Source organism: Leptidea sinapis, chromosome 25 (assembly GCF_905404315.1).
Source record: "Leptidea sinapis chromosome 25, ilLepSina1.1, whole genome shotgun sequence".
Lineage (NCBI taxonomy): Eukaryota > Metazoa > Arthropoda > Insecta > Lepidoptera > Pieridae > Leptidea > Leptidea sinapis.
This window is the reverse complement of record NC_066289.1, coordinates 7,811,988-7,839,833: the sequence shown is the minus strand read 5'-3', so window position 1 is coordinate 7,839,833 and position 27,846 is coordinate 7,811,988. Positions and strand designations below refer to the sequence as shown.

At 36.5% G+C, this 27,846-nt stretch overlaps 4 protein-coding genes across 6 annotated transcripts in view; 2 read left to right on the top strand and 2 right to left on the bottom strand.

Annotated features, from left to right (window-relative positions):
- Positions 1-9: 9 nt before the first annotated feature.
- LOC126972144 (leucine-rich repeat-containing protein 49) lies at positions 10-10,661 on the bottom strand. 2 transcript variants are annotated; one of them, XM_050818726.1, is made up of 11 exons: positions 10,518-10,661; positions 10,281-10,450; positions 9,048-9,179; positions 8,301-8,510; positions 7,936-8,214; positions 7,700-7,853; positions 7,483-7,622; positions 6,181-7,257; positions 5,552-5,750; positions 3,851-4,075; positions 10-1,481 (listed from the first exon to the last, which is right to left on the bottom strand). In XM_050818726.1, the coding sequence occupies exons 1-11, from the start codon at positions 10,542-10,544 to the stop codon at positions 1,275-1,277; spliced, it is 2,820 nt and encodes a 939-aa protein (XP_050674683.1). In that variant the 5' UTR covers positions 10,545-10,661; the 3' UTR covers positions 10-1,274. The 2 variants fall into 2 exon arrangements, with proteins under 2 accessions (XP_050674683.1, XP_050674684.1); XM_050818727.1 differs by having other exon boundaries at positions 8,301-8,330.
- Positions 10,662-10,953: 292 nt separating this feature from the next.
- On the top strand, positions 10,954-12,510 carry LOC126972042 (lanC-like protein 3 homolog). The gene has a single exon (XM_050818608.1). The coding sequence runs from the start codon at positions 11,089-11,091 to the stop codon at positions 12,385-12,387; it is 1,299 nt and encodes a 432-aa protein (XP_050674565.1). The 5' UTR covers positions 10,954-11,088; the 3' UTR covers positions 12,388-12,510.
- A 4,509-nt stretch (positions 12,511-17,019) lies between these two features.
- Positions 17,020-18,603, top strand: LOC126972127 (putative nuclease HARBI1; the record flags this gene model as incomplete). The annotated part of the gene is made up of 2 exons (XM_050818721.1): positions 17,020-17,109; positions 18,119-18,603. Coding segments are annotated over 2 exons (447 nt in total), but the record flags the coding sequence as incomplete, so codon positions are not given.
- Positions 18,604-24,376: 5,773 nt separating this feature from the next.
- LOC126972072 (FAS-associated factor 1) overlaps positions 24,377-27,846 on the bottom strand; it is a 32,996-nt gene continuing 29,526 nt past the window's right edge. For both annotated transcript variants that reach the window (XM_050818650.1, XM_050818651.1), the window contains exon 16: positions 24,377-27,816. In XM_050818650.1, coding sequence (XP_050674607.1) covers positions 27,736-27,816 — 81 coding nt within the window. In that variant the 3' untranslated portion in view covers positions 24,377-27,735. The remainder of the gene's footprint in view (positions 27,817-27,846) is intronic.

The following is a 27,846-nucleotide window of genomic DNA, read 5'->3' as shown; positions in this document are numbered from 1 at the left end:
TCTATTTATTATTGATACATTGCTTACCAATCTAGTACAATACGAACTAAACTCTATATAAAATTATAAACGACCTATTTTCTAATGGTTTTTCTAAAACGGCAACATTGTGTATAGACTAACAACTAGATTGTATACTAGACTAGTTTGAGCAGTTCTATTTTAAAAAATTAATGCAACAATAATCAGTCGTGGGCAATAGAAATCTATTAAAAAACCGTTTGTAAAATAATACAATGTGTCTGTAATTTTATTTTTATTTACCTATAAACTGCTTTTGGTAAATGTTAAGATTTTTTTAGTATATTACGTAATTATTAAGCTCCTTTTTTTGAGTTATCTAAAGGTTTTCGGGAATAGATTTAATATACCTAGTTAATTCTTACTGCCTCGCGGGAGTAATCATTGAGTCAATATTCATAATACTTAATTCAAGAAATGGGTTAATTTATAAAATTTGAAGGATTCCGTGACCGACTTGACCTTCGAAAAGGACTTACTTCCTAATTTCAGAATGACTAGCGTAGTACAATGAACAAGATTTTTTCGCTACGATTTACTTTTTTGTTTTTAAATCGTTTTGGAATTTGTTACGGCCCAACTATATTTAGGGTTGCCACTTCAACTTAAAGGTTAAAGAAATACGTTTTACTTTATTTTATCACTTTCCAACGTCTTTTTCATTACTTTTAGCAAACTATAATTTTATTATAATAACTTCAAACAAACGAACAATGATTGCTAACAGCTGCACAGATTTTTTTACAAGCTAGGTTTATTAAGTAAGTACCTACCTTATTCATTTTTTCTGCCTAAAAGACGTGTGTTTCGTCATTTGTTATTAGTTACAGAAAAAGCTCCTTCTGAAGATGAAGTTGTGGGAGTAGGTAATTATCGAAAGATACCTAATTATTAATCTGATCGACAATAATTATACGATTCAGATATATAATATTATGTAGAAAAACCGTTGTATTGCAGAACGTATTGGGCAGCAATCAATTATGTCATTGACATCAATAACTATGTCGTTCAGTTAAATGCATAAAACTTCCGGCCACTTTTTAATATAAAACTTTTTATAATAATCAAGTACCTTTGGCAACCCTGACCTATTGTCACTGTTATGACGGACAGATGATAAATTCCAGTGGGTTGGTTAGGTATTCAATATGAGCGTTACCCTAACTTGTCATTTTAATTTCGGCTCTCAAGCCCACATTTCAAGTTTCAAATCAAAAATATATAATTTTAAATATAAATTGTCTCAGAAATCATTGCAAAGATTCCGTCAACAAACGCATTTGTTCCTTCACATGCAGATTCATGTTTGCGTAGTCTGTTAGCACCTCCTCGATCATCTCAACGAAGATCGTCTGCCATTGCATCTCGAGTAACCGCAGGCGCTGCGCCGCGCCGCAAGCTTGTGATATAGCTGTCGATAGCTGGTCGCGGCCCTTTGTCCGCCAACTCATATCTTCCTACAAGTTAATGTTATATTATGAAGTACACCTTATAAATTATTCATATTGTGTTTCTATTTTATTTCACACAGACTTTTCATTCGACAATAAGTGTAAAAATAGGTATATATTAAAATAAATGTTGATTTTCAATGTTAATTACTTGTTTTATTTATTTCCTTTTATGTTTTTGTAATGAACATTATATGTTCATTATAAAATAAAACCAAAATCTCCACAAAGCACAATCTTCGTGCAAAGTCTTGATTCGTTATCAAGACCGCTCGCTGCGCCGCCCGGGAACAAGTGAACACAAAAATGCTATGTCCGTAAAGCTATGAGTTATGACGTCGAATATTGGTGGCCTTGAATCGTAACGGATTGAAATGTGTATCGGACTTCACTCGATCTTGTACACCTAATAAGGGTGAAAACTGGGTGAGGTAAAAGAGTGCCTTGGGGCACTGCCGCTCTCTTTGTTTTTTGAATTTCCAGTGCCTGCGGGCACGTCCGATGCGGAAAGGCTAGACCACGGTAATGTTATCTTACAGTATTCTAACTCGGCCTTATCCTTGGAATTAATAAATAAAGTCCCGTGTGGGCGCGTGGTCCGCGCTCACCTAGAGGGCGGTCCACCTAGAGTATTTTAATTCCATCTACTTCCTTTTTTTATGGAAATAATGTAATCTTTTCTTTTTCTTGCACATTCTTAAAATTTGCCTTTTTTGTTAAATTTGTCACCGATATCTGAAACCGACAAATGAGCGTATCGGGTAGTGGGTCATCTGGCTTTAAGAGATCACGGCCGCCCCCATTCAGACAGACACACAACACCAGAACCGGAATCACAGGAGCGTTGCCGGCCTCTAAGGAAGGTGTACGCGCTTTTTTTGAAGGTATCCATGTCGTATCGGACTGGGAACACCGCACAAGGAAGCTCATTCCACAGCTTTGTTTTACATAAAAGTTTCTTGAAAACCGCACTGTGGAGGAAGGCCATACATCCTGTTGGTGTGGATGATATTGTAATTTGTGACATGTCGTGCAAAGGTCCTGCAAAGGTTGCAGGCGGTCAAATACCTGATACTGGCTGATAACCTAGTATGACTTTTCCATAAATAATCGCTAGAATCTGGGCCGGCTTGAAGTATTGCCCTATCCCATTTATGACACCCAGCTTCTTCGAAGTTAATTTGGCTTTGCCGTCCAAATGACCACTGAATTGACAATCGCTCAAGATTTCGAGACCCAGTATTCAGATACTAAGCGAGGCTTTAAGGGAGGTGTTGTCGAAGAGCGGTGACACGACAAATCGAGTTTTGTTAGTGGTAAACGCGCAAAATTGAGTCTTCTAGGTATACTTGGTATACTAGGTGTACTAACGGCTGGACCGTTAATATTAAGATGATGAACAGCACTGTACTGTTGGGGTTCAGTTTGAAGGATGTCAGCACCTACATCCTTCAAATTGAAATAGGTATATCAGACATAAAAAAAAAATACTTTTTAAGATTAAACCGAATAATAACTAAATTGTAATACGAAACACATTTACAATGTAAAAATTCAATTATAATTTCCTTTAAATTTGTGATACTCGCGTGAATTATAGTGCCACATGTCACATTACATATTGCCACTGTTATGGGTGGACGATGACGCTACATGCAAGGTGATCATCTGCAAGATCTACCACTACTATGAAATATAACACTTAAACAAGTATACTTTCTAATACCGTGCTTATGTGCACCGTTAGATCATTAATACGTCTAGATACATTAGCTGTGAAAACGTCGTAAAAATTGAGTTTAGAGTTAACCTCTATTGTGAGCAATGCACGCACACTAACAAAGTGTCATACAAATCGCGAGTGTAAGACGTAGCTTGACACGCACACAAAATTATTAAATCCGGCCTGTTTTTATCGGTTGTCTAACAGCAAAAGACTATCTAAGAAGGTAGGTAATAAAACTGATTTTTTTTTATGCCAATACGAGACGAGACGAGCAGGATGTTCAACTGATTGTAATTCATACGCCCTGCCCATTACAATTCAGTGCCGCTCAGGATTCTAGAAAAACCCAAGATTTCTGAGCGGCATTACTTTTACGCTCGTCACCCTGAGACAAGACGTTAAGTCTCATTTGCCCAGTAATTTCACTAGCTCACGGCGCCCTTCATACCGAAACATAGTATAATGCTTACACCTTACTGCTTCATGGCAGAAATAGACGCCGTTGTGTTACCCATAATCTAGCCGGCATCCTGCAAAGGAGCCTGTCACTGGTGATAGCCGCATAGAACATGTAACCTCACAGGTTGGCGGTTGCATTAAATATGTTTAAATTAACATAGCCTAGGTGAATATCATGTGTGTACCTCACCTGTGAAACAGTCCCTTTCTTATACTGCAGCGCTTCTTTTGCAATGACGTCTCTCAGCGCAGGATCTGCTGCTCGGAGCCAGGCTTTCGCACCAGCAGGACTGCTTCCACTCTTACCAAGTCTTGCCAGCAGTGGTTGCAGGGGCGCATCCGGCAAAGCCCGAAGCACTATATCACTAAGACCTTGATATGTTCTATTCGATGACTTAATTTCGTCTTCGGTGACCTAAAATTACATGGTATAACTAACTAAATCACTTTAACTTTGTGTCACTTTTTTTCATCTGTTGTCAAATAGTACGAGTTGATACTGTGGAGCATCAGACTAGAGATAGAAGCAATATTTCATTTCGATACTAGTGAGAGATGAGAGGCTTCTCAACACAGCATGCCGGCTAGATGAGTATATATATATGTATATATTTTATACGGACGTACGTCCAAGCCCGTCTAAGCGTCAGACTTTAGCGTTAACGAAAGCGTCAGTATATCTGATATCTAAATCTTAATATACATAAATTACGTGTGACGTTGTTTGTCCGCGATGGACTCCTAAACTAATGAACGGATTTTAATAGGGGTTACTTCTTTGAGTGCAGTTTAGTCGAACTTGAGAGATAGGAGGGTTCGATTTGGGACCCATTATAATTATTTTTATTTACAATATTTGTTTTTTATGGACATATTTTCTATGACAGAATTTATTGATATCGCAGAGTTCGACAGTTCTGCTGTCAATCCATTTCATTATAACAACAGGGTGCATATTTTACGAAATAATTATTGATGTCATGAAATATTATTGACAAATTCATTTAAAAAAGTATTTTATTTATTATGTACGGAACAACGTCTGTTGGGTCACCTTTTTATTTGAGTATATACTCTCGTGTAACGTGGCGGCTGCCGCGCACTCCCCAAAACCAAAACGTAAACAGTTTTCAGTAGGGTCGTTTCGGGAAAATAAATAGTTTTGTTAAAATTACCTAGTTTTGTACCGTGCTGTTGTATACCGTCTAATCGCATTTTCTCGCTCTATCGTATTAAGTTATCCTTATCGGCACTCGTCACTCCACAAACGGTAAGTGTTTGCGTACGGCCAGACGCATCACTCTGTGTAACTCGTTATGAAATACCTATACTTGCCTATACTATCTAGTATCTCCCGATATATAAAAATTTAAAGCTCCTCCGCTTTATACTAATTATAAAGCTGCGCTTTTTTTATCGGGCGTCCTTAGACGGCACTTTCATAAACTTTTTCTGCCGCCAAGGAGTAGTGTGTAAGCCCAATTTGTGTTTCGGTTTGACGGGCGCCATCTTGAATAAGTTTTTAACCACATTTGTATTTACCTACTTACATTTTACTGGTCTGTGAGTTTCTAATCCGTTATTCTCTCTATGTTATAGCCCCTTTCAAGCTAATGTGGCTTCATTACGGTTACACAGTCTTGTTGCAATATGATTATTGTTATAGTAAGTAACAATAATTTTCTATTCTATTCCATTCTTGACCGACTATTACGTACTGTTATACCTACTATCAAAGAGTAGTACTTTGTATAATACACTAACAACTATAATAGCATTCTATTAGTCACGGAAGGATCGGATAAGGTTCTCTTTTTAACTACGAAGCCATAAAAATTAGAACAATAAATTTAAAAAATTTTTGAAAAAACAGGATGATATTAATAATTACCGCTTCATCGTTTATTTCCCTAAGGCCCCAATGACCCAGTCTGTATACTGCATATTCCCGCCATATCTTCGAACAAATAGGGTTGCCTTCAGGAAGGACAGTGAGACTCGATAGACCCCGAAGCTCAGCAAAAGAATGCAGTTGTCCTAAAGACTGTAGGCCTGTGGCACGAACTGATATGTGTGTTACATTTGGAAATCTGGGAAAGAAATTTATCAATTACTTAAGTGTTATAAGTTTATTTATGGACGTAGGTAATCATTTGCTTTCACCATGCACTAAGGTAAAGTGAAATTGATAAATTTGTCAGAAGTAGGTATATAATACTGATACATGGTGTTCTGTCTTTTCTGTCTACTTTCTCAGATTTTGACGTGATGTATGTAGGTACCGACAACCTAGCATTTACGGTTAAAAAGATATTTAAATTATTTTTAAAATATGAATTGAAATTTATTTATTCCCTTAATTACAATTTGTACTCTTAAGATTGATATGATTTTGCAGGGAGATTACGTCGAACCGCGCAATTGTCACAAATACATTTTACTTTGTAAGACAAAATTGCCTCTGCTTCGATTGGCTGATTATATTATTTTTTTCGTAATAACTAGCGACTAACAACTTACTTCGTTTTCAAATCGGGTAATGCTTGTGCCACTGCATTAAACTGAACATAATGAAACGCCGCCCTTGTTACACTTCGCGCTTTATCCCAATCCCAGTCCCGTGCTAGGCGTCGCACTGCACCGGTTCCCCACGCACTAACGACCCCGTCTGTCACCTCTACCAAATAATCCACGCCCTGCTCGCGATCCTTCGAAGCAGGCATGGGTTTTGGAACTGGCTCGGATGACTTCAGACTAGCTAAGCTTTTTCCAGACCTACTTCTGGCAGTGGACGCTCTATGAGCAGACGATCCTCTCTCATTTCGTCGAGAGAGTGTTGCGCTCCTAATATTCCTACTCACTCTAGAATTCAAAGAGCCTTGTCTTTTCAGTGTTTTACTGTTGTGGTCACTTCCAGACGTTGATGATGTAACAACAGACCCTACGTGTGTACTGCTTGAGATATTGCTTGCATTCTCACTGTCGTTGTTCTTGTTTGATTTTATTCTACGACTCTCTGGATCGCAGACGGATTTAGAACGCATCGAACTAAAGTTTTCCCTTCGTTTCACAGATGAAGATCGATGAAATATTCTCTTGTGCGTTTCCTCTTCGCTATCACTTGATGATGATGGCAGAGAACTAATAGAAGAATCCACTATAGGTTCAACGCTCGAAATACTCTCCCACCTTTTTAAAATACCATCTGAACCATCTGTCTTTAGATTTTCTGATTGATGGATCTTGCATAGAGATGATATAAGGGGTAATAATATTGGTGGTAATCTTAAATCACTGCTGGTTGATGTTGAATGAGATGCATCAGTATCCTGTGAAGCACTTCGGTCAGAGAAATTGACACGTCGTTCAGACGGCTTCCGTGCAGTCGAACATCTTTGTGATTTATTTGTAGTGGCTACTTTTAAATTGCTGTCTTCCACTTTAACACAGTTACCGCTATCATTAGCTTTTTGTGTACAAGCAATAACATCAGGCATCACTGCAGATGCTAAAGGTTCTGTTTCACTATTTATTCCCTCTTTCAATTCCTTTTCTTCGCTTTTCGTTGGACTTGTACCAAAAGTTTTGTTTTCAGACCTGTCAATAAAATTGATTTTATTAAATACAATAAGTAGTAATATGATGACTAGTTACAATGTTATGATTACTCTGTTTTATGAAATTTGAGACTTAATTTATCGTTGAGGAAGGATTAAAATATATCTTAAAAAGCAACTTGGCTTAACGTCATGTGGGATATTTTAAGAGTTCTTTCAATAGTATGGTTGTGATTAAGATGGTTTTGATTTTGTTAAGATTTACCTTAGTAACTCCCAATTGGTTCTTGCGTTATTAATTACTTGATCCCTACGAGCAGCTTGTTGAGCAGAACCACTTAAAGCACAATAAGCTGCATGTGCTGCCTCTTTGTTATTTCGCCAAGCCATTGCAGCACTACGGACCTGAAATTTGAAATCGAAATATCTTTAGGTTTGTCTTTGAAAATTCTGATGCAATGCTTAAATTATTTTAATATTACCTGCTCCGTGACGTTCATATTTGTCAACGTTACCAAATTCGGAAGGTACGATACCAAAAATGGGGTACAATCACCTCCTAGCGCAACAGGATTTCCATCTAACGACACTTCTATAAGCATGCTTGCTTCTGCTACCGATGACACATCCTCTACACTGAAGAAAAATAAAATAACAGTTTAAATTTTAATCGGGATTATGTTTATTTAACCGTTTGTAAGCAGCAGCATGATCTTACCTTTGTAGGTCATTGTTAGCTAAATACAGCTTTTCTAACTTTGGCGTATGATCGAAACCAAGAAGTTTTTTGAGTCGGTTCCTTTTAAGGTTTAATTCTCTTAATGAAACCAACCCTTGAAGATCATTTTGCCCTAAAAATTTTATCTGATTGCCAGCTAAGTTGAGCACTTTAAGTTCATTTAAGTTGGATAGTCCGGTTACTTTTGTAATTCTATTCCCGTGAAGATCTAATACCTCTAACTTGAGAAGATTTGTCAGCCCTTCAATTCGTTTAATACTGCAAAAATGTAAGACACTTGAATTAATATTCTTCGAAACTTAGCTCCATTATATTACTTATGTAAAAACTTAGATGGAACTTACCGATTTTTTCCCATTAATAAAACTCTCAGGCTGAAAAGTCTTTCGAGTGAGGTTATTTTTTCTATTTGATTGTCATACACGTCTAAAAATACTAGTTTCCCTAGATCTAATGGAGACAAGCCAGTGAGGCTATTAATTAGGTTGTGCTGTAAAGAGAGAAGCCTTAATCCGGGTTCCCCGACAATATGAGGTATTGATGACAATCCTCTCCTGCAGAAATAAAAATACTTATATTTACCAAATTATCACCATACTATATACCAGTAGCATGCTTCTTTGCACGGGATTAGATGCTGGGTAGATTATGGCTACCACATTTTCTAGGCCAGGCCTATTTCTGCCAGTGAAGCAGGAATGTTTAAAGAGTATTGTGTTTCGGTCTGAAGGGCGTTGTAGCTAGTGAAATTACTGGACAAATGAGACTTAACATCTTATGTACCAGGGTGACCAAGCGCAATTAAGTGCCGCTCAGATTTTTTGGGTTTTTCAAAAATCATGAGTGGCACTGCATTGTAATGGGTACGGCGTATCAATTACCATCAGCTGAACGTCCTCTTCGCCTTGACCCTTATTGTCATAAAAAAATATCAACATCTAAGCCTATTGAAAATGCATCGAATTGGTTAATTGCCAGTTCTTTTAAATAAAAACCCCTTAAAACAATGATATTGCTTGTTTGGCATTGTCTGAAATTATTCAATTGTTGTTATAATATTATTACGTCGTAGGTATGTAAAAGTTCGGTACCTGTCAAGACTTATTCTATCTGGTAGACGATCTTTCTCCTGTGGAGTTCGAGATAGCTGCACCTTGCCCTCTCCCACAGCTTGCAAGTTAATAGTCTCATCTTTTGTATCGTCTTTGGCGTCGTAATTGTTACTTTAACAATTATTGAAAGATTAGGATTTGCAACTTTGATAAAGTAATGTTATATTTAGGTACTAAGTGTAACAAATAACTGCTTTGTATTTTACCTGTCCTAATTTTTTTAATACATAGTAGTAGCCTTTTCATATGCTTACGATTTCCTTTACATAAATTTTCTTCTCTGGTGCTTCCTAGTATCACCTCGAACTACGAACCACTCCACGTGCAACGCAGGGAGTCTAGATACCTACTGTGTCAACAGCTCAATCACTTTTCGCTGCATAGAGACTTCGATGTGTGTTTTCCTGACAATTTTATCACGAGGTGTGTTCCGAAGAGCTGTTTGACCTGATCCCTGCCGCCTAATTCCATCTTTGCACGACGCGCCAATCTTGGATACAGCCTTACCAACTGAATGTGCAACGTTCCTACTCAGTGAGTTTTTCAATGATCTTTTCTACCTGACGGCAACGGTCCTGTGATTCCTTTAGTATTGCAAGAGAATGTGGGTATGGAATGGCTGACGTGAATTACATCTGCGGGTGATCCTTACACCAGTGTGTCTTGCTCCTTCTTACAAAAAAGTATGTCAGCACCGTGCTACTTTTCTTAAGTTGTATAGGTACCAGATCAAAACTGTCGCCAAATATAAGGTAGAGCAATTTCTTAAGACATGCGCTGATGGTAATAGTAGACCCCGCATTCACCATTCCATGCTAGAATCGGCTGGTGTGAACGCACTTAACAAAAAATAAACTACATTTGTAGTGGTAATGGACGGGTGAGATATATACGTGAAACCTCTCATAATACAAAATTACTAGCAAGGTCACAAAGCCCAAAGCCGTGTAAAGAGGCACTTAAACTATTTACTAATATTATTCCAACAACAACTAATATTAGACCAAATAATATTGTAAGTACTATGATAGGCCTTCAAGTGTGTTTTCTATTGCTGATGACGGGGATTAATTCCTACTCTGATAGGTCTTCCTCATTCTCTCTCATTCTCATTATGTGAAATTAATTCGTTAATATACCTACCACTTAAAATATTATTTAAAAGTTAGAATTCACTAATTCAATCAAGACAAATAAAATTAGTAAACCCACCCCGCAAGTGTAGTATTCGAACGCTGCAAGGGTGCTCTGGGATCAGCCAAAGCAGGCTTAATTTGTAAAAGCAATCTGCCATCTCCACTTGCAGCTTCATCGAGTTTTACGGCACTCACATCAAGAGAATGGGCCGAACGTCCTCTTGTTCTAAAACCTGTTTTTCTTACCTACAGGATAAGATACGTTAATAATGATAAACCTCTTATGTAAACTTTTCAATTTTGAAATACTTACATTTCCGCGACTGAATGTGATTGGCATTAGTTTTATAAATGTTTACAAAATAAATTATGTTCAATTAATTGTGATTGGCCCCATTTCATTTTTAAAGCTAAATTCTAAAAATTACGGCAGTGGTTGAACTTGATCGGATCATTCTCTTCTAAACAGTTGCTAAGTAACCATATCAATACTTTTATTAAATCTATAAAATATATTACCTACGTAGGAGAATATTATTTTGGCTCGTTTCATATATTTTATTATCTCTAATATTTATTTCGCCGTCATAAAAATATATTTTTTCTAATAATATAGCTTTGAGGTTGCAATCATGTAGAAAGGAACAACATAACGTGTAATATTTGGGTTTTATCTATGATCTAGCCCACTGTCTGACAGTTGCCAGTGACATTGACTTGTATTAAAATGCAATGGTCAAATAATGACATGTTTTGACTTTTAATTTGTTTAAAAGACAAAAACAAAAGAATATTCTGAATTATCTGAAAAACTGAAACCGGCTGGGTTAGCTATATATGCTATTTTGAATTATTGAATGTCTTTGTAACTGCGTTAAAATTTTATGAATAAATTATTTATAAAAGCCCTAAGTACTCGCGTTTTTCGACTGTTGTCTGCAGCAACTTTTGGTCTTAAAATGGTTCGTTACTTTCCGAATCCTTTTGTAGATTTTCAAGCTGGTTCTCAGGTAGAATTAAACAAAGATGAGCTGATTAAACAAATAGATGAGCATGTTAGTATTATATCAAAAAGACTACAACCCACACGGAGAAATATTGACGGAGGTCTATACGTCGGTATAACTGGTGTTTCGTATATGTTTTATTATTTATCTAAAAATCCTCTTCTTTCTGAAAAAAAAGCTTTCTACGTTGAGAAAAGTCTAGAATATCTCAAACCAGCTCTTGGCGTTTCTATTGGTGATAAGACTTCATTCTTACTTGGTGATGCTGGAACTTACGCGTTAGCAGCTGTTATAAGGAAAGAAAATGGTGATGCAGAGTACATTGATAGTTTAAATCAATTTAAATCTTTGTATAATCAATATTTGAATCCAAAATTCTTAAAATGTGGAGGTGATGAGTTCTTTGTGGGTAGAGCTGGTTATTTAGCAGGCAATCTATGGCTGAGCAGGGAGTTACAAATACCAATATTGGCTATTGAAGAATTGTATACAATTTGTGACTTAATAATTGCTTCAGGCAGGGAATATTCGAAAAATCATAAAAGTCCATGCCCATTAATGTACCATTATTATAACACTGAATATCTTGGAGCAGCACATGGGATAAGTTTTATCTTACAAATGTTGTTATCTGTACCTGGTTACCTTAACTTTAACAAGTCAGCAGCTCATGATATCAAGGCTACAGTAAATTATTTACTGTCTCTACAAACTGCTGATGGAAACTGGCCATGTTGCATGGAAGAAGTTGGAATGTCAGATCATAAGCTTGTCCATTGGTGTCATGGTGCCCCAGGTACAATTTACCTAATGGCCAAAGCATATCAAGTCTACAATGAGGAAAAATATTTAAACTCCTGCATAAAAGCAGGTGAGGTTGTTTGGGAAAAAGGTCTTCTAAGAAAAGGGCCTGGTATATGCCATGGAGTTGCAGGAAATGGTTATGTATTTCTACTACTTTATAGATTGACCAGAGACAACAAATACATGTATAGAGCTAAATTATTTGCTGACTTTTTAAATTCTGATGAATTTTTAAGAGATGCAAGACTGCCTGATAATCCTGAGAGTCTATATGAGGGCACAGCAGGAACTGTATGCTTTCTGTCCGACATCTTAGTACCTGATAATGCTGAGTTTCCATTTCAAGATGTATTTTCAAGCTATGTCTATTAATGTCTTTTCAATACTGAATTATTTATCACTACTTTTCTAATCAATGTGTCCATGTTGAATGTTGACAGTAATTTCATGGAAATCATTTTCTTGTCACATAAATATTAAAAGTATTTCTCCAGACTTGTGTTTTAGTTCAAATAAATCATAGCTGTCCCCGGTCTAATTATGTTTATTTCACTGAACAATATTTTATCAATTTTATTGTTCTTTAATACAAAGAAAATTCATGAAGGGATTTTATTCCATTGCTATAATGTCGAAAAAGTTGTACTCATAGGAAGACAATTTGCATTGAATGACATCCATTTATCGGCAAAGTATATAAATGATAATCTATCACTCCCAGTGAGATTTTCGAATACAAAAATCGGTGTAATAGTCGACAGTGCATGCAAATTTTGGGAAAAGTCATTTATGCCCTTTTATGAACCATTCAAAAGTCCATTTTCATGGATGATTCTTTCGGAACATGTTTCACATACTACTGACATTTTAAAACAATTTCCAATAGAATTTGACTCTGATGTTCATATAATTTCTATAAATAAATTTATTTACGAATTTTACAACATGGGTAAAGGGAGTGATGAAAATAACTGCTGTGTTGTGATAAATAGTATCGGGTGGTTAAATTCGACACTGCAGTCTACTAAGAGAAATAAAAACTTAACAGGTGTTCCCTTAAGAATTTCGATCGTGTACACAGATCCTATATATAACGAAACATACGAGCATTTCTTAAACCATCCTAAAAAATATCAAGAAGATTCCGTACATAAATTGAAATTTTATATATTAATGACGTATTTAAGAGATATGTATAATTTTACGTAAGTAATATTTTCAAGTCTTTATATTATATTATTATGATTGTGCAAGACATGGTCAGGATATTCATGGTTCACCATTGTTGTGGGCGATGATCACAACAGCAAGTAAAACACAGTCTAACAAACTTATCATTATTGGCAATAAACGTATCACTTCACTTCACGGCTATAAATTATAATAGATACGCGCGCCACACAGCCACCTCACTCAATAGTCCTTCCCTGAGTGCCTGCTCGGCGCCCGCTCTCGTCCGCACTCGCACCGCCCGCTGCTTACACCCGAGCTAAGATGAATACCAAATCATCTTCGTAATCGTTTCTTCTGCTCGACGTTCTCGACTATCACATATATTTTATTCATAATCCTTTAGACTGGGGCAGTTTTATTTTTTTAAAGGATTTAAAATAATATTCTCGTTTCGCCTAGTTATTCTGTGATTATGGGCAAGATAACAGTGTTTATATATCGATTTCTGCAGATTCGTATTGCTGCGCACAAATTCTTGGGGCTATCTTCGCAATGGCACAAGTTTCGACGGAATTGTCGGCGCTTTACACAGAAAGGAAACTGATATTGGATCATCTGCGTTCTTCAGAAAGGATAGATTCGCATTCGTTGATTATCCTGCTGAAACCTGGGGATCTAGGTATTGATTCCACTACTGTATAGGCATAATTTTATTTAAATTTACCTATTAAAGAGTCTACAAATATCTAGGCACCAAAACCGCTGAGAACAACAACCCTTAATAGCTTACATTTGCTATACTTTTTTAAGCCATCAACGATCCATACCAATAGTAAAAATGTGAAAGTAAGTCTTTCTTATCTTTTCACGCTTAAGCCATTGGATCGATTTAGATTAAATTTTGTATGGAGATAGTTTGATAGCCTGGAAAGGACATAGGATAGTTTATATCCCGGAAATGATCCTTGATTATAATTGAGTGGGGGAAAGTTTGTATGGGAAAACAAATAGGTTTATTTATCAAGGGATAGAGGTAGGTACCTAAATTAAACTCATTTTAATTATAAGTACTTATTGTGAGAAATAAGGAATACTTCTCAATTTTTAACTGATTAAGTATACCTAATGTATGGATATTATACATCGACGCAAACAACTAGAAAATCAGCTTTATAAGTCACCGAGAGAAGCCTCAGGCAGAAGTTAGTTTAAAATGATAATGCTTAATTCTTTTTAGTGATAATGTCATAGACAAGAGTCATGGCAAAGTGTAGGTGGGTTCACACCTTAAAAGCTAAGCTAAGCTATAATTTCTACGTCTAGATACCTAGAGTGTGACAGCTGTGAACACGTCGAAAATTTTTGCGGCGAACTGTTAATCTCTATTTACAGCAAACACACGCAAACTATAATAGAGACGGGCGTATCGTAGCTGTCATGCACACTAAAGTTATAAACCTGGCCTTTACCTATGGCCACCTGGTTTCGTGCGTTGCCTAACAACAAGAGACTATCTAAACATACACAAATAAAATTTGAAAAACAATATTTTATGAACGATGCGGGATTCGAACCCACGACCTCCGGCGTTCCGTGCCGGTGCTCTAACCAACTGAACTAACCGTTCGAGTACCGCCTCGTTATAAAATTCTGTTTGCTTTGTTCAACTCTCAGGTTGTGGCTTCATCTACAGGATCTACTTTACAGGTGATAACCTGCTCAACCCCAATATTTGCATATTAGGAAATTGACTTGAGATGTCGCTCTTGTAAATCTAAACAATATGTTATGTTTTTAAAGTGATATCCCAGAAGTGACCCTCACTTCTAGGATTAATACACAAATAAAATTTGAAAAACAAAATTTTATGAACGTCTCTCATTCGAATCCCGCATCGTTCATAAAATATTGTTATTCAAATTTTATTTGTGTATTAATCCTAGAAGTGAGGGTTATCACATTAAAAACATAACATATTGTCTATCTAGACATATAAATTATCTAAAGCTAGCAGGTAATGTCGGATGGCGTCTACTCGTTTTCTGTAGAAGGTAGTTTGCTTGAGAAACCACACGCACATTCATGAAAAGCCGGCAACGCCTATGATTCCTATGGGTTTGCAAGATATTGGGCCGTTGATCACTTGATTTTTATGGAAGTGGACAAACGAATGTACGGGTCACCTGATGTTAAGTGATAAGTGAGTTTCCAATCAACTGATTAGGCACAAAATTATAAACTTGTTCCAGAATTTGCTTCATCTTCCGGCACCCAAAACACCCTGGCGGCTTCTACGTAATCTACATTCGTCCGCTAGCCACAATAGTTTGGTATTGTACAATGTTGCTCCTTGGACTAATTGCTGTCTGTCTGATTGTATTGCTGAGATCGGACATCACGCGTTACGATCAGGATTCCTCAATCTCTTTGGCTGTTGTGTTCGTGTTTGCAGCCTTAGGACAACAAGGTACCTAATATTAATTATGATTGCCATAGTTGTGTTAGGGGGTGCTCATTAATATTACTTTAACAAGTGGGAGGCCCCTTTGCACAGGTTGCCGGCTAGATTATGGGTACCACAACGGCGCCTACTTCCGCCGTGAATCAGTAATGTGTAAACATCACTGTTTCGGTCAGAAGGGCGCCGTAGCTAGTTAAGTTACTATGCAAACGAGACTTAACATCTTATGTTTCACGAAGACGAGCGCAATTGTAGTGCCACTCAGAATTTATGGATTTTTCAAGAATCCTGAGCGGCACTGCATTGTACTCGGCAGGGCGTATCAATTACCATCAGCTGAACGTCCTGCTCGTCTAGTCCCTTATTGTCATAAAAAAAAGGATTTTTGAGAATTTCTCGACCCCCCCTTCCTCTTTGGTGAGATATCATAAGACTTTCTTCACCTCCCTCCCCCCACCCTATCTCATGCGTGATTCTTCAAAATTTATGTTTTGGCTGTAAGCGTGTTGGATTATTGAGAAAAAAAAAAACAAAAAACGCAACTTGTTCCATTACTTTTATTGACGACTAGCAAAGACTGGTATTTGTGAATATTACCCTGATTTAAACTCACAAGCATAAAATTAAATAATGAATATAAAACAAAAATTAACAACAGATTTACTCTAATTCAGTCCATGGAGATTCGTGCACGGCCTCAAGAGTTACTTACTGGAACCATCATTTCCAAGTGATGTTCAATAAAATGTAAAAGAAGAAAAGCTATAAATAATAATTACGCGATATTTGGCCCCCTTTGCCCCTAAAGCCTGGTTTACACTTTGATTAGTGTGAGCGCAGGTGATTAGTGCGAGTGCAGGTGTATAGTGCGAGTAGTGTCCAATTCACTGCGAGTGCAGGTGATTAGTGCGAGTGCAGGTGAGTAGTGCGAGTAGTGTCCCATTCTTGTTTAGTGGCTCTGTTTAAATTCAGTTGGCCGTCGACCAGCAAGTATGGACGAACATCGAGAAGCGCGCTTGCAATTGGAAGAAGTACTGAAAGAAGTATTAAACGCGGTGGTGTCTGAAACCGAAGACCTTTTGGAAGCTGAACTTGCAAGACCAAGAAGAGTATGGGTTCCAAAATGGATTAATAGAAGACCCATTCATGGCGCAAGCTACCAACTCTTTACGGAATTGGCTGTTGAAGATACGACGGAATACTACTGTGCTCTCAGGATGACCGAAGAGTCGTTTAATATACTATTAAACCTTGTTGCACCCGTCATACAGAAAAGCGATACATTTATGAGACCTGCTTTGCCAGCGAAAGTGAAATTGCAAGCTATTTCATACTTATTGGCTAACGGAATTAGTTTACGCGTCTTGCAACACCTATTCAGGGTACCAAGATCGACAACTTCTAACATCATATCCGAAGTATGCGATGCTATTTACAACGCACTGAGAGATTACATAAAGGTAGGTAACATTAAAAACCTTTTATTTTCTATTAAAGTAGGTTTATTTTCAAATTCAACATACATATTTGCAATCAACTTATTGGTAAAGGTAGGTAACATTAAAAACTTTTTTTTTCTATTATTGGTAAATACTCGAAACTGCCCGAGCCAATATGTCATCCTGGTCTTCAATTGACATTTGAGATGCATTGTTTTCAGAGTATATAGTTATTGCATTTTCGTTGAGAGAGTGGTCAGCATCAGAAATGTTATGAATGTCATAAGTAGGATCTGGTGTAGAAGATTGTGGTGGTTGTGTGTAAGGAGAGTCTCGTGGTGTTTGTGCGCAAGGAGAGTCTCGTGGTGTTTGTGTGCAAGGAGAGTCTCGTGGTGTTTGTGAGTAAGTGAGTGTCGTGGTGGTTGTGTGTTAAGGAAAGTGTCGTGGTGGTTGTGTGTAACGAGAGTCTCGTGGTGGTGGTCTCTGGTACACTTTCACCATTTCAAAAAATTCACCATTGACGTGGCTCATTTGTTGGAGACGTAAATTACTAAGATAATTTTGGATAAACATCTGTCCTTCTACTGCTTTGTGGATTGGCAAACTTTTAAGCTGGACAGCTACACTTTTCCCGAATATAACAAACTCTGTTTTTGTTTCTGTTGGCATGCGTGTGTTAATTAAGTCGGCCACGTTCTTCACTTTATTGACCAAACGACTGAGGTCCCGTACTGTCCTTTTACGAGGAATCTGCGATTTTCTTTGTTCTTCTTCAACTTGATTAGATTGTGATTCAGGTGTTGCGTCGGGGTTATTTATCTCAGCAGATTGATTGCATTGGGATGTGGAAGGTTCCTCTCCATCAAGTTGTTCATGTTGAGAATCCAGCTGCTGTAAAACAATAAATTTAGATTAACAAAAACCCAAAACAAAAAGAAAAACATATAGTAAACCAACTCTTAAAGTCAGAAATAGTCAAATATTCCCATTTCACTACTATCAATGAATGTATATCTTTTTTTTGTTTTAGGTACCTAGCGGCGACGAATGGAAAAGGATTGAAAAAGGCTTCAGAAATTCCTGGAATTTCCCTGGTTGCTCAGGCGCTATAGATGGGAAACACGTTACCGTCAAAGCTCCACCAAATGCAGGAAGTTATTACTTCAACTACAAAAAAAATAACAGCATTGTTCTCATGGCAGTGGCAGATGATGACTACTGTTTTTCATATATTGATGTTGGATGTAACGGGCGTGTATCGGATGGTGGAGTTTTCTCCCATTGTGATCTTAGTCATGCCTTGGAAAATAATTTACTGCCCGAAGGTCTTGTTCTAGTGGCCGATAATGCGTTTCCTCTAAAACCATATATGGTGGAAACCAATTGACATTTGAACAAAAAATTTTTAATTATAGATTATCACGGGCAAGACGAATCATCGAAAATGCTTTTGGCATCTTTGTTAGTCGATACAGAATTTTCGAAAGGCCCCTACCCTTTTTTCCCAAGAAGGTGGAAAAATCGTAAAAGCCTGTTGAGCCATGCATAACTGGGCGAGAAATCCAAAGTACCCGTACAGGTCGCCACGGTTGATATCGAGGACACAGAGAATGGAAATTTGATTGAAGGATCCTGGAGAGAAGTGACATCAGATGGACTTGTTCCATTGACTAGCATGCAGAATAGATCATCTCAAATTGCACAAAACAAACGCAATAATTATGCAAATTATTTTGTAGGAAAAGGTGCAGTCTCTTGGCAGTCTCGAATGATAAATTGAAGTAAAACGTGGTTTTAATTCAATGTTATGTGGTTATGTGTTATTATTTGTAGTCATGTAATAAAGAATATAAAATAAATATATATTTAATACTTACCAAATTACTCCCTGAGTCGCTGCACTGTACATTTACAGCGTTTAAAGCGTCATCAAATAGTTTGAACCACTTTATTTGTGGAATATATACGTCACCTGTTCCAGCTGATTTCCATATTTTGTACTCTGTTTAATTTTCTTAGTCTCTTGCGCATATGTAGACTTCAAGTTTCTTATTTTAGTATAAACTTCTTTACTTCAAAACCCTGGTATGTTCATAGCTTCACTGATACGTACAAGGGCCGTATCTCGGGCTCCCTTAATTTTGAACTTAGGGGATTTACAGCTGTAAAGGCATTCATGTTTTAGATACTCCTGCACAAATTTATAGGTTGTGTCTTCGGTCCATTTTGCCATTTTGTACAACAACACTAATCACTTGCACTTGCACTAATCAAAGTGAAGACCAGGTTTAAATGATATTTGGAAAGATTAATGTTGATCCCCTCTCCCCGTAGAAAGTCTTACGTAGTTTATGGACGCCCCTTTAATTTGTGTAAATATTATTAGGCATCTTGTATTGCAGCCATAAATAACGCCGGGCCTGTGAGCCCCGTACGTTGTTGGAACAAAATATTTTTTGCCAGTTTGCATCCTTCTCGCCTCGTTTCTTACACATTTCGTCACGTTTTAATTCTTCTGTATATAAAGAGTCAGTAACAGTACCTCCTCCTATGTTCGGATAAACAATAGCCAAATAATTTAATTGAAAAGCTATCTTCGATTTCGAGGTAGCTCTTTTTGAATACACCTATGTGATAAAAAAACAGTAAAGGCTTCAATCAGCTTCAAAGAATCAAGCTTCCTTGCGGACAGCTACAACTTTACTACCTATATTATTTTAGTAAACAAGTCTCTTTACAGATATACTGAAATATATGAACTTTTTCCACAATCGGCAGCTACACCAATCAAAATATTAGATTACATTAGTAAGACTTTCATTAGATAGCTATATTCTTATACCATTGCTGTATAAGTCCCTCAATATCCAGAGCGTTGTTAACGTACGAAGTAATATATTGTATGTACACATATATACCCATCGGGGGCATACTTGGAGACGACAATATTGACGACCCATACAGCCGAATGGTTAGTGGCTCTGACTACTAAGCTAGAGGTCCCGGGTTCGAATCCTGGTAGGTGCAATCATTGATATGATGAATATGGATGTTTATTTCCGTGTCATGGATGTATTTATGTATGTTTAAGTAAGTATATTGTATTAAATATATCGTTGTCTTATACCCATACTACAAACTATGCCTAGTTTGGGGCAAGATAAATTGTGTAAAAGTGTGTCAATATAATATTTAAAAAAATATATCGAGCGACGTTCAGTTCCGTGGTCACTTGGAAGAGAAGGCCAAACTGGTTTCTAAAAAGCTTTGTGTACTCAGTAAGGCGAGATAGTACTTCACTATAAGCCACCACAAAGCCGGCACAAATTCGGCCTCTCATGGAGTACTGTTCTCAACTCTGGACAGGCGCTCCCCAGTACCAGGTTCTTCCATTTGACCGCATACAATGAAGAGCGACTCGAATCGTTGCGTAGAGATGTGGGTTGTCTCTTCATCTTCTGCCGCATTTATCCTCGGGGAGTGCTCACAAGAGCTGTTCGGGTTGATTCCACCAGCGGACATTACGTCAAAATGCTAAATACCAAACGCATCACGTTGGCGTCTGGCATTCCACAACCGTGCCCTCATCCAACCAATTCCGGCGAATTTGACCAGATCGTAGGTCCATCTTGTGGGGGGCCTACGAACACTCCGTCTTCTTTCTTTATATACCTACATAAAAAAAAAAGATACAGACTATGTGATTGTTGAACCACGTGTTTTAAAAAATTTTAGGTATGTCAATACCGAGAAAATCTCTGGCTGTCAAGCTACTTATGTTTGCAACCTTCGTGTTCACTCTGACATTGTACCAATACTACAACGCCATGATTGTGTCAACTCTGCTTCGGGAATCTCCGAAGACTATTCGTACTGTCAAAGACCTGCTCCGAAGCAACTTAAGAGTTGGAGCCGATGACGTCATATATAACAAGGATTATTTTGAGGTTTGTTGGGGTTTTATTTTGTTACTAGTGAACTGTCCCGATTTCGTTCAAGCTAAATTTGATATGAGTTTAAGAAGTAGTTAAAATGCAATGCCTTGCTTTTTTAACTATTTTTACATTATTGCAAGTTATGTAGGGATCTCAATTTTTTTAATAAACAACAGCTCTGTTACTCAGTGATATTTTTAGTAATTTTTTTTAATGAAAATAAGGGACGAGACGAGCAGGATGTTCAGCTAATGGTAATTGACACGCCCTACCCATTACAATGCAGTGCCGTTCAGGATTTTTGAAAAACCCCACTGGTGGGATACACCGTTCTTATCGTGAAAGAATTTCAAAATCAGTCAATTTTGATTTTGTCTTTTCAAATCTTTTGATCATTACAATATTAGGTAGGTAGTAGAAATCAGGTTAACATTAGGTCATTGTAAAGGTTAACGTTAAGTAAGTTAAGGTACATACATACAAAACTTTTTGTTCGGTTGAAGGTAGTACCTTTAACCGAAACTATACGGTTTAAATTTATGCATAAAGGTTTTGTTGAATAAACCGGTCATGAACGGTTTTTTTGCATCACCGAGTATTTTTTCAGAGCACTGAGTAAACTTTAATGATATTTACCTAATATTTGTTTAAGAGCATCGTTTCTTTTCAGCGGAGCACAGATCCTGTAATAAAATCTTTGTATCTCACGAAAGTACGTACCGGTACTGGATATAATTTCATCCCGCCAGATAAAGGCATGAGATTAGTGAAGGATGGGGGTTTTGCGTTTCACTTGGACACTATAATAGCGTACCCGGCAATGCGGAGAACATTCACGGAGTCAGAGATATGTGAATCACAGGAAGTATACATGATACCAATGCAGAAAATGGGCCCATTAATTCAGAAACACTCGCAGTATAGAGAGCACTTCGCTTATGGGTACTTACTGTATATTCTTTCATATTTGCTACTCGGTACTTCTGCCCTATTGGGTCCATACATAAATTATAAATTTCGGGTCGGTTTTTAAATCTCCACGAATTTAAATAAAACGAGGTGTGCATTCGATAGAGACAAGTCACTTTTCATAACAAACTATTTTTCTTTTTATAAGCAAATATGTAGTTTTTGTGAAAAACGAAGATGAAAATTGCAATTTTTTTTGTGATTAAATGTCAATAACTTAATAAAATTTCGGCGAAACTATGTGGTTTTTGTAAAGATCAAGTATAAAATGAAAAATTATTTATGGTTACTTAATTTTAATTTATGGCTCTTACATAACCGCTTTATAATTGCCAATTTTAAAGTATTAAAATGCATATAGTACCTATGTTATTCTTAAGTGATAGACATATCCATCGGGGGCTTTTCTGTAGACATATATAAGATACACAATTCCACCATACATTGTATTGTTATCTCTCAAAGGGTTTTCGTTGAAAGCTCCCAGACGGCTTATTTTTATCCCACATCTACAACAAATATCGTTAGTGTATACACAATTGTAGACCAAAAACTTAAACAATTATATACTAAACACTTCCTCGAAAACCTCGAAAATTTGTGAAAAAAGCATGAATATCGGTGCAGTAGTTTTTGAGTTTATCGCGTACACACAGACTGATGCTGCCGAGGAGTTTGTTTTGTAATATGTAGTGATATAAATTATTTGTAAACTTCATAATAATTGCATGCTGTTTATGCCTTTACAGATAATGCATACATAATTAATACTGTATTAATGCAATTACCACTGGTGGATTAAATAAATAAATAAATATTTTTCAGAATACGTCGAATGTACGAAGCAGGTGTGATGAACCGTTTGAAGTCTGTGTGGGACGAACCGAAGCCACAGTGCGTGCGCACTCCAGACACTAGTGTATTCTCTGTCAACATTCACGAATTCTCTATGGCACTCGTTATATTATCTGTGGGCATGGCAATGTCGCTATGTATTATGCTCTGTGAAATAATTGTTGACAGGGTTAAAGATCACTCTTTTAGTTAGTTTCCTACGAAGTAAACTGTGTAATATATCTTTATATTTTAAGTTGCAATTTTAGATTTGATTACTATTGAAATTAAGGTTATTACAGTTGGTTTAATCCCCGCAAATTGAGAGAGGTACAAGCCGCCATCTTGGGTTTATTAGGATTTATTTTCTTGATATGAAGTTCAATTGCGAACTCATGAAATACATAAGACTGCTAAAATTAAAAAAAAAAACAAAAACTAATTTACCGACGCAATGCTTTATTATTACTGCGGATATTTTTTTCTGAAAAATAGAGTTCTTACGAAAATTGTAATAAATTATGAATAATTAAACATTATAGCCAATGTTCACTTGCAACGCTCTTGTGATTCCTCTGGTGTTGCAAGAGAATGTGGGCGGCGGTGATCACTTAACACTAGGTGACCCGTACGCTCGTTTGTCCTCCTATTCCATAAAAAAAAACTTTGCTACTAAATAAGACCAAGGCGTTTTATCTTTTAAATACAGTATCGGCTTATAACGCAGTACCCTTATAATGCATATTAAGCGATTTCAATTTCCATTATATAACACGGGCATTCTTTCATATAACGCGGGGCTATCAAACTTACATATTTCTTTACTGTGAAATTTATAATGATTTGTACAGTTTATAATTAGCTTCGCGTACCTTTCTACGTGTGTCACTTGTGTTATTACAAAAGTATTTATATTATTTTCTTAAATTTGTGTTTTAAAAACCTTAATAAAATATTTGTTATGTTATTAAAGTGATAACTCTCACTTCTAGGATTAATACACAAATAAAATTTGGAAACATAATTTTATAAACGATGCGGGACTCGACTCGTTTAGATTAGCAAGAGCGACAATTTCCTTATATGCAAATATTGGGGTTGTCAACTGTAAAAAAATATCAAAGTAAATCCTGTGTGTAGATGAAGCCACAACCTGAGAGTTGAACAAAGCATACAAGATATTACGATATACGATACGATACCCGAATGGTTATCTCAGGTGGAATAGCACTCACACGGAATGCGAGTCGTGGGTTCGAGTCTCGCATCGTTCATAAAATTTTGTTTTCAAATTTTACTTAATAAAATAGTAAAACTAGGCTGCCAATTGGGAATATTTGTTACGAATTGTGATTAATTATTATTATTTTATGAGGTTATTATGAGGTTAGAAAAACGCGTTATACGGGATAGCCTGTAACATGGAACCACTCTACCGCGTTATAGGGGGGATCACCTGTAATTAGTATTGACGGTATTGCATCTAACCACTTTGCTTCATTTAGTGTAATATTATCTATATTTAGAGATATATAAATAAATAGATCAAAAATATTTCCTATTTTATTTTAATACCATTTATACAAATACAAATTTAATGAAACAACTCGCATTTAAATACACAGTACAAATGTTCCGCTGAGGTTTACAATTCGACTAGGAATTGTTACGAAGAAAACATTATTGAAATACGGGTAAGTGGAATCATTTATAGCTTCATACGATTTACACTGTTATATACGTAAAGATGTTATGGTCCTTCAGAAGAACCCGTCGGATTTGTAAGAAACCACAGACAAAGAACAGAAAGAAGGTCTACTATAGTGTCTTTTCTCTCATAGACAAAGAGATCGGACTGCCTTATATTACAATAATATTAATTTACAATAAAAAATTTAAAACACGACTGTCTAATGATCATTCGACATAAAACCCCACTTAACAAAGCTTCGTCTTTTTTTTTACAAAATGTCGCCAAATTTTATTATGATTATTATTGAAGACAATTTGATTGAAGTAGAATTTTCAAAATCAACCCACGCGTGTCTCTAGAGCGCCTCAATAGAACAAGCATACATACATAAAATTGATAAACACCCTCGCAGTCGGGGAAGAAAGAAATAGACAGACGAACGAACGTTAAGACACTATGGCGATCAGTAATAGTTATTTATGCAACTGTTGTGTAATAAGGGTTATTAAAACACGAATGTGGGTGATAATAGTATCACATGAGTGTTTTAAGACCTAATCATCAACAGTTGCATACAAGACTTTATCTATACCCATAATATGAATCCTAATAACCATTACATCATCCAAACGAGTGTTGTGATGAAATTCAGTACAAAATTACAACACTAGTTTCGATGATGTAATGGTTACTAGGACTGGCCTTTTTAATGTTAGCAGTAAGCTAACTGTTTCAGAATCTTTTATAGAGGATTTAAAACATTAGGGTGTAGATAAAGTTCGTTTACAACATAGAGTTAGAATATACTAAAGACGACCTGACAGCCCGATAATGTGACCACAAATATTTGCCAATGTGTGCGTCAGTGGTTTACTATGCAAAATACTAAGGCGCTAATTGCCAAGCGTGGCTGACTGTTTACGACTTGAAAAATTAAGATCGGTTACAGTAACAATAGCATAACTCCGTTAGAGAAAGGCTCCTCTCTCGCACGCTTAGTTAACCACGCTCAGGTGACAAGGTTTCATATTCTAGAATGACACAGCTAAAGACGGACTATCTCATTATTTTTCGCTCGTATCAAACATGGATAGGGATAGCCCAGTTTGTTCTTAATACGTATAGTAATCTTGTTTTTTATATAAGATGGGGGCAAACAGCTTAGGTGATGGGAACTGGCAAGGCAACCGCCCATGGACATCCGTGAAACCGGGGTCAAGAAGTGCGTTGGCGGCCCTTAAGTTGGGAGTATGCTCTAAGGTTGAAGGTTCCAAAGTCGTATCGGTTCGGGACAACTGCAGGCGGTAATTGATTCTGATCTGGCTGTGCGAAGCAAAAAGTTTCTCGAAAAGCGCGCAAAAAAAAATGCTGCGAGTTTCTTGCGCCGCTTCTTCTCTCTCAGAGCGCCATTTGTTTCCGAAGCGGTAGTAGTGTCTAGTATATTAGAAATTGCATCAAAAAGAATTCTAATGGAATCAATTTGAGAAAATAAATGCCTTTATTTTCAAATGCTAGACATCAATATGATACAGGTTGTGAATGGGAGAGTTCATAGAGCACTCCACTCGCAAGCACCGTCCCGAAAAAGCCATTTAAATTGATTACAAGGAAGCGCTGGTTCGAAAGTCATATAAATCAATGATGACAGTCACTTTTAGCTAACTTATATAATTATTATAGTGGTTGGTAAAAAGTGGACTAGAAACATTTTATATTTATATCGGAATATTCTAGATAAATGACATACTAGTCGCCTGTTATATTGAATTAAAAAATTAAGGTAATGCCAATAATAATTGGCAATACACAACGACGTGTAAATCGTATGACTAATGGCATTTCACACCGAACAAACGGCAAACATAGCGGCATGTTAAAATAATCTAAGTACTACAATATGATGTATATAAATAAAATTATAATATTATAAGTGAGATCCTAAGCCAATTATAATTATTTTCTGAATACAATGGGATATTCGACTAGTTATATGAGAACGTTTAACGGCCGTTGCCAATGTTCAGTCTATCTCCGGTTGTGGAATACTTGAGATAAAAATCATAACTATCGTTGACTTTTCTGCCCTAATAAACTTATCGATGGTAACTCACCTTATCCGTACACGCTGTCTGTCAATGGAAGGACGTATAGCTTACCAGCGATAGAAGTTTGGATGGAATTTCATGCGTCCTAATATAAGGCGATAAGAATGACTTACAGGGTATATTGGGACGGCTTCAGATTATTGACCGCTAATTACTGTCTGTAGATAGTCTATTAGGAATGGCCGTAAAATAATGTAAATAACAAGTTAAAATCACTAATAAGATATGAATAAATAAAATGCCAACTTCCACGCATAATCACGCGCTATAATAACTTTAGATAAATATTGATTCTTATATAGCCATGTAGGTCGATATTTCCTATCCATATTTTGATTCACTCAGACCGTATAAACTCTGATATGCGTAAATTGACCACACAAACCCAAATAACTATTCAGGATACAATTAATGGTTTCTTTTTTAGATAAAACAAAAAAGAAATAATTTACAGCAAAATGAAATGCGAAGATTCAGTGCTCGTGCATGTACCAAATATATATTTGCAACACTAGCCAGTGATGTCACTGTTCCCAGAGCCTTATGACGCGTGATTTACAAAAATTAAATTAAATATAAAAATTTCATGTAAATAAGATATTCATATTTCCTTTTTATGTCCAAAAATAAGTTGATATCTTAATATGTATATAATTTTAATGTAGTCAAATACCCCACTGAAGTATTAAATAAAACGGATAAAAAAACACACTATGGCCTTGTAAAAATTTGCGAAATTTCTTAATTATTATTTATACAAAAATATCCACTTTACATTCACAGAATAAAATAGACCATAAGAAAGGAAAGCTGCATTGCATTATGTATATGAATGTATAAATTGTATCCAATATTACTTATGCTCTAAGATTCTAGGTTCTATAGCAAAAATGAGGTTAGATAGTTACAAAAACAGTTGAATAGGCCAAAGCTGACCCATAGAAAAATTAGTTTATTGATTTACGCTTTTTGGAACATCAGATTTATGTAACTTTAATATTATGTCTGTTTCATGAATAAATAGTATTAAATAAGTCCGTAACACTAGCCGCATCGCTTCGTTCGGTGTGAAACAGCTCTGGGTGGGTACATGTAAGGGCGCGGTCACACTTCACCGCTCTTCGAGAACTATTGTTTCTTGTGGATAAAGTTTTAGTGCCTTCAATGTACTGCTGAGAGATTCCGTTGTGAGCTGAAATAAGGTGTATTATTATTTAAAAAT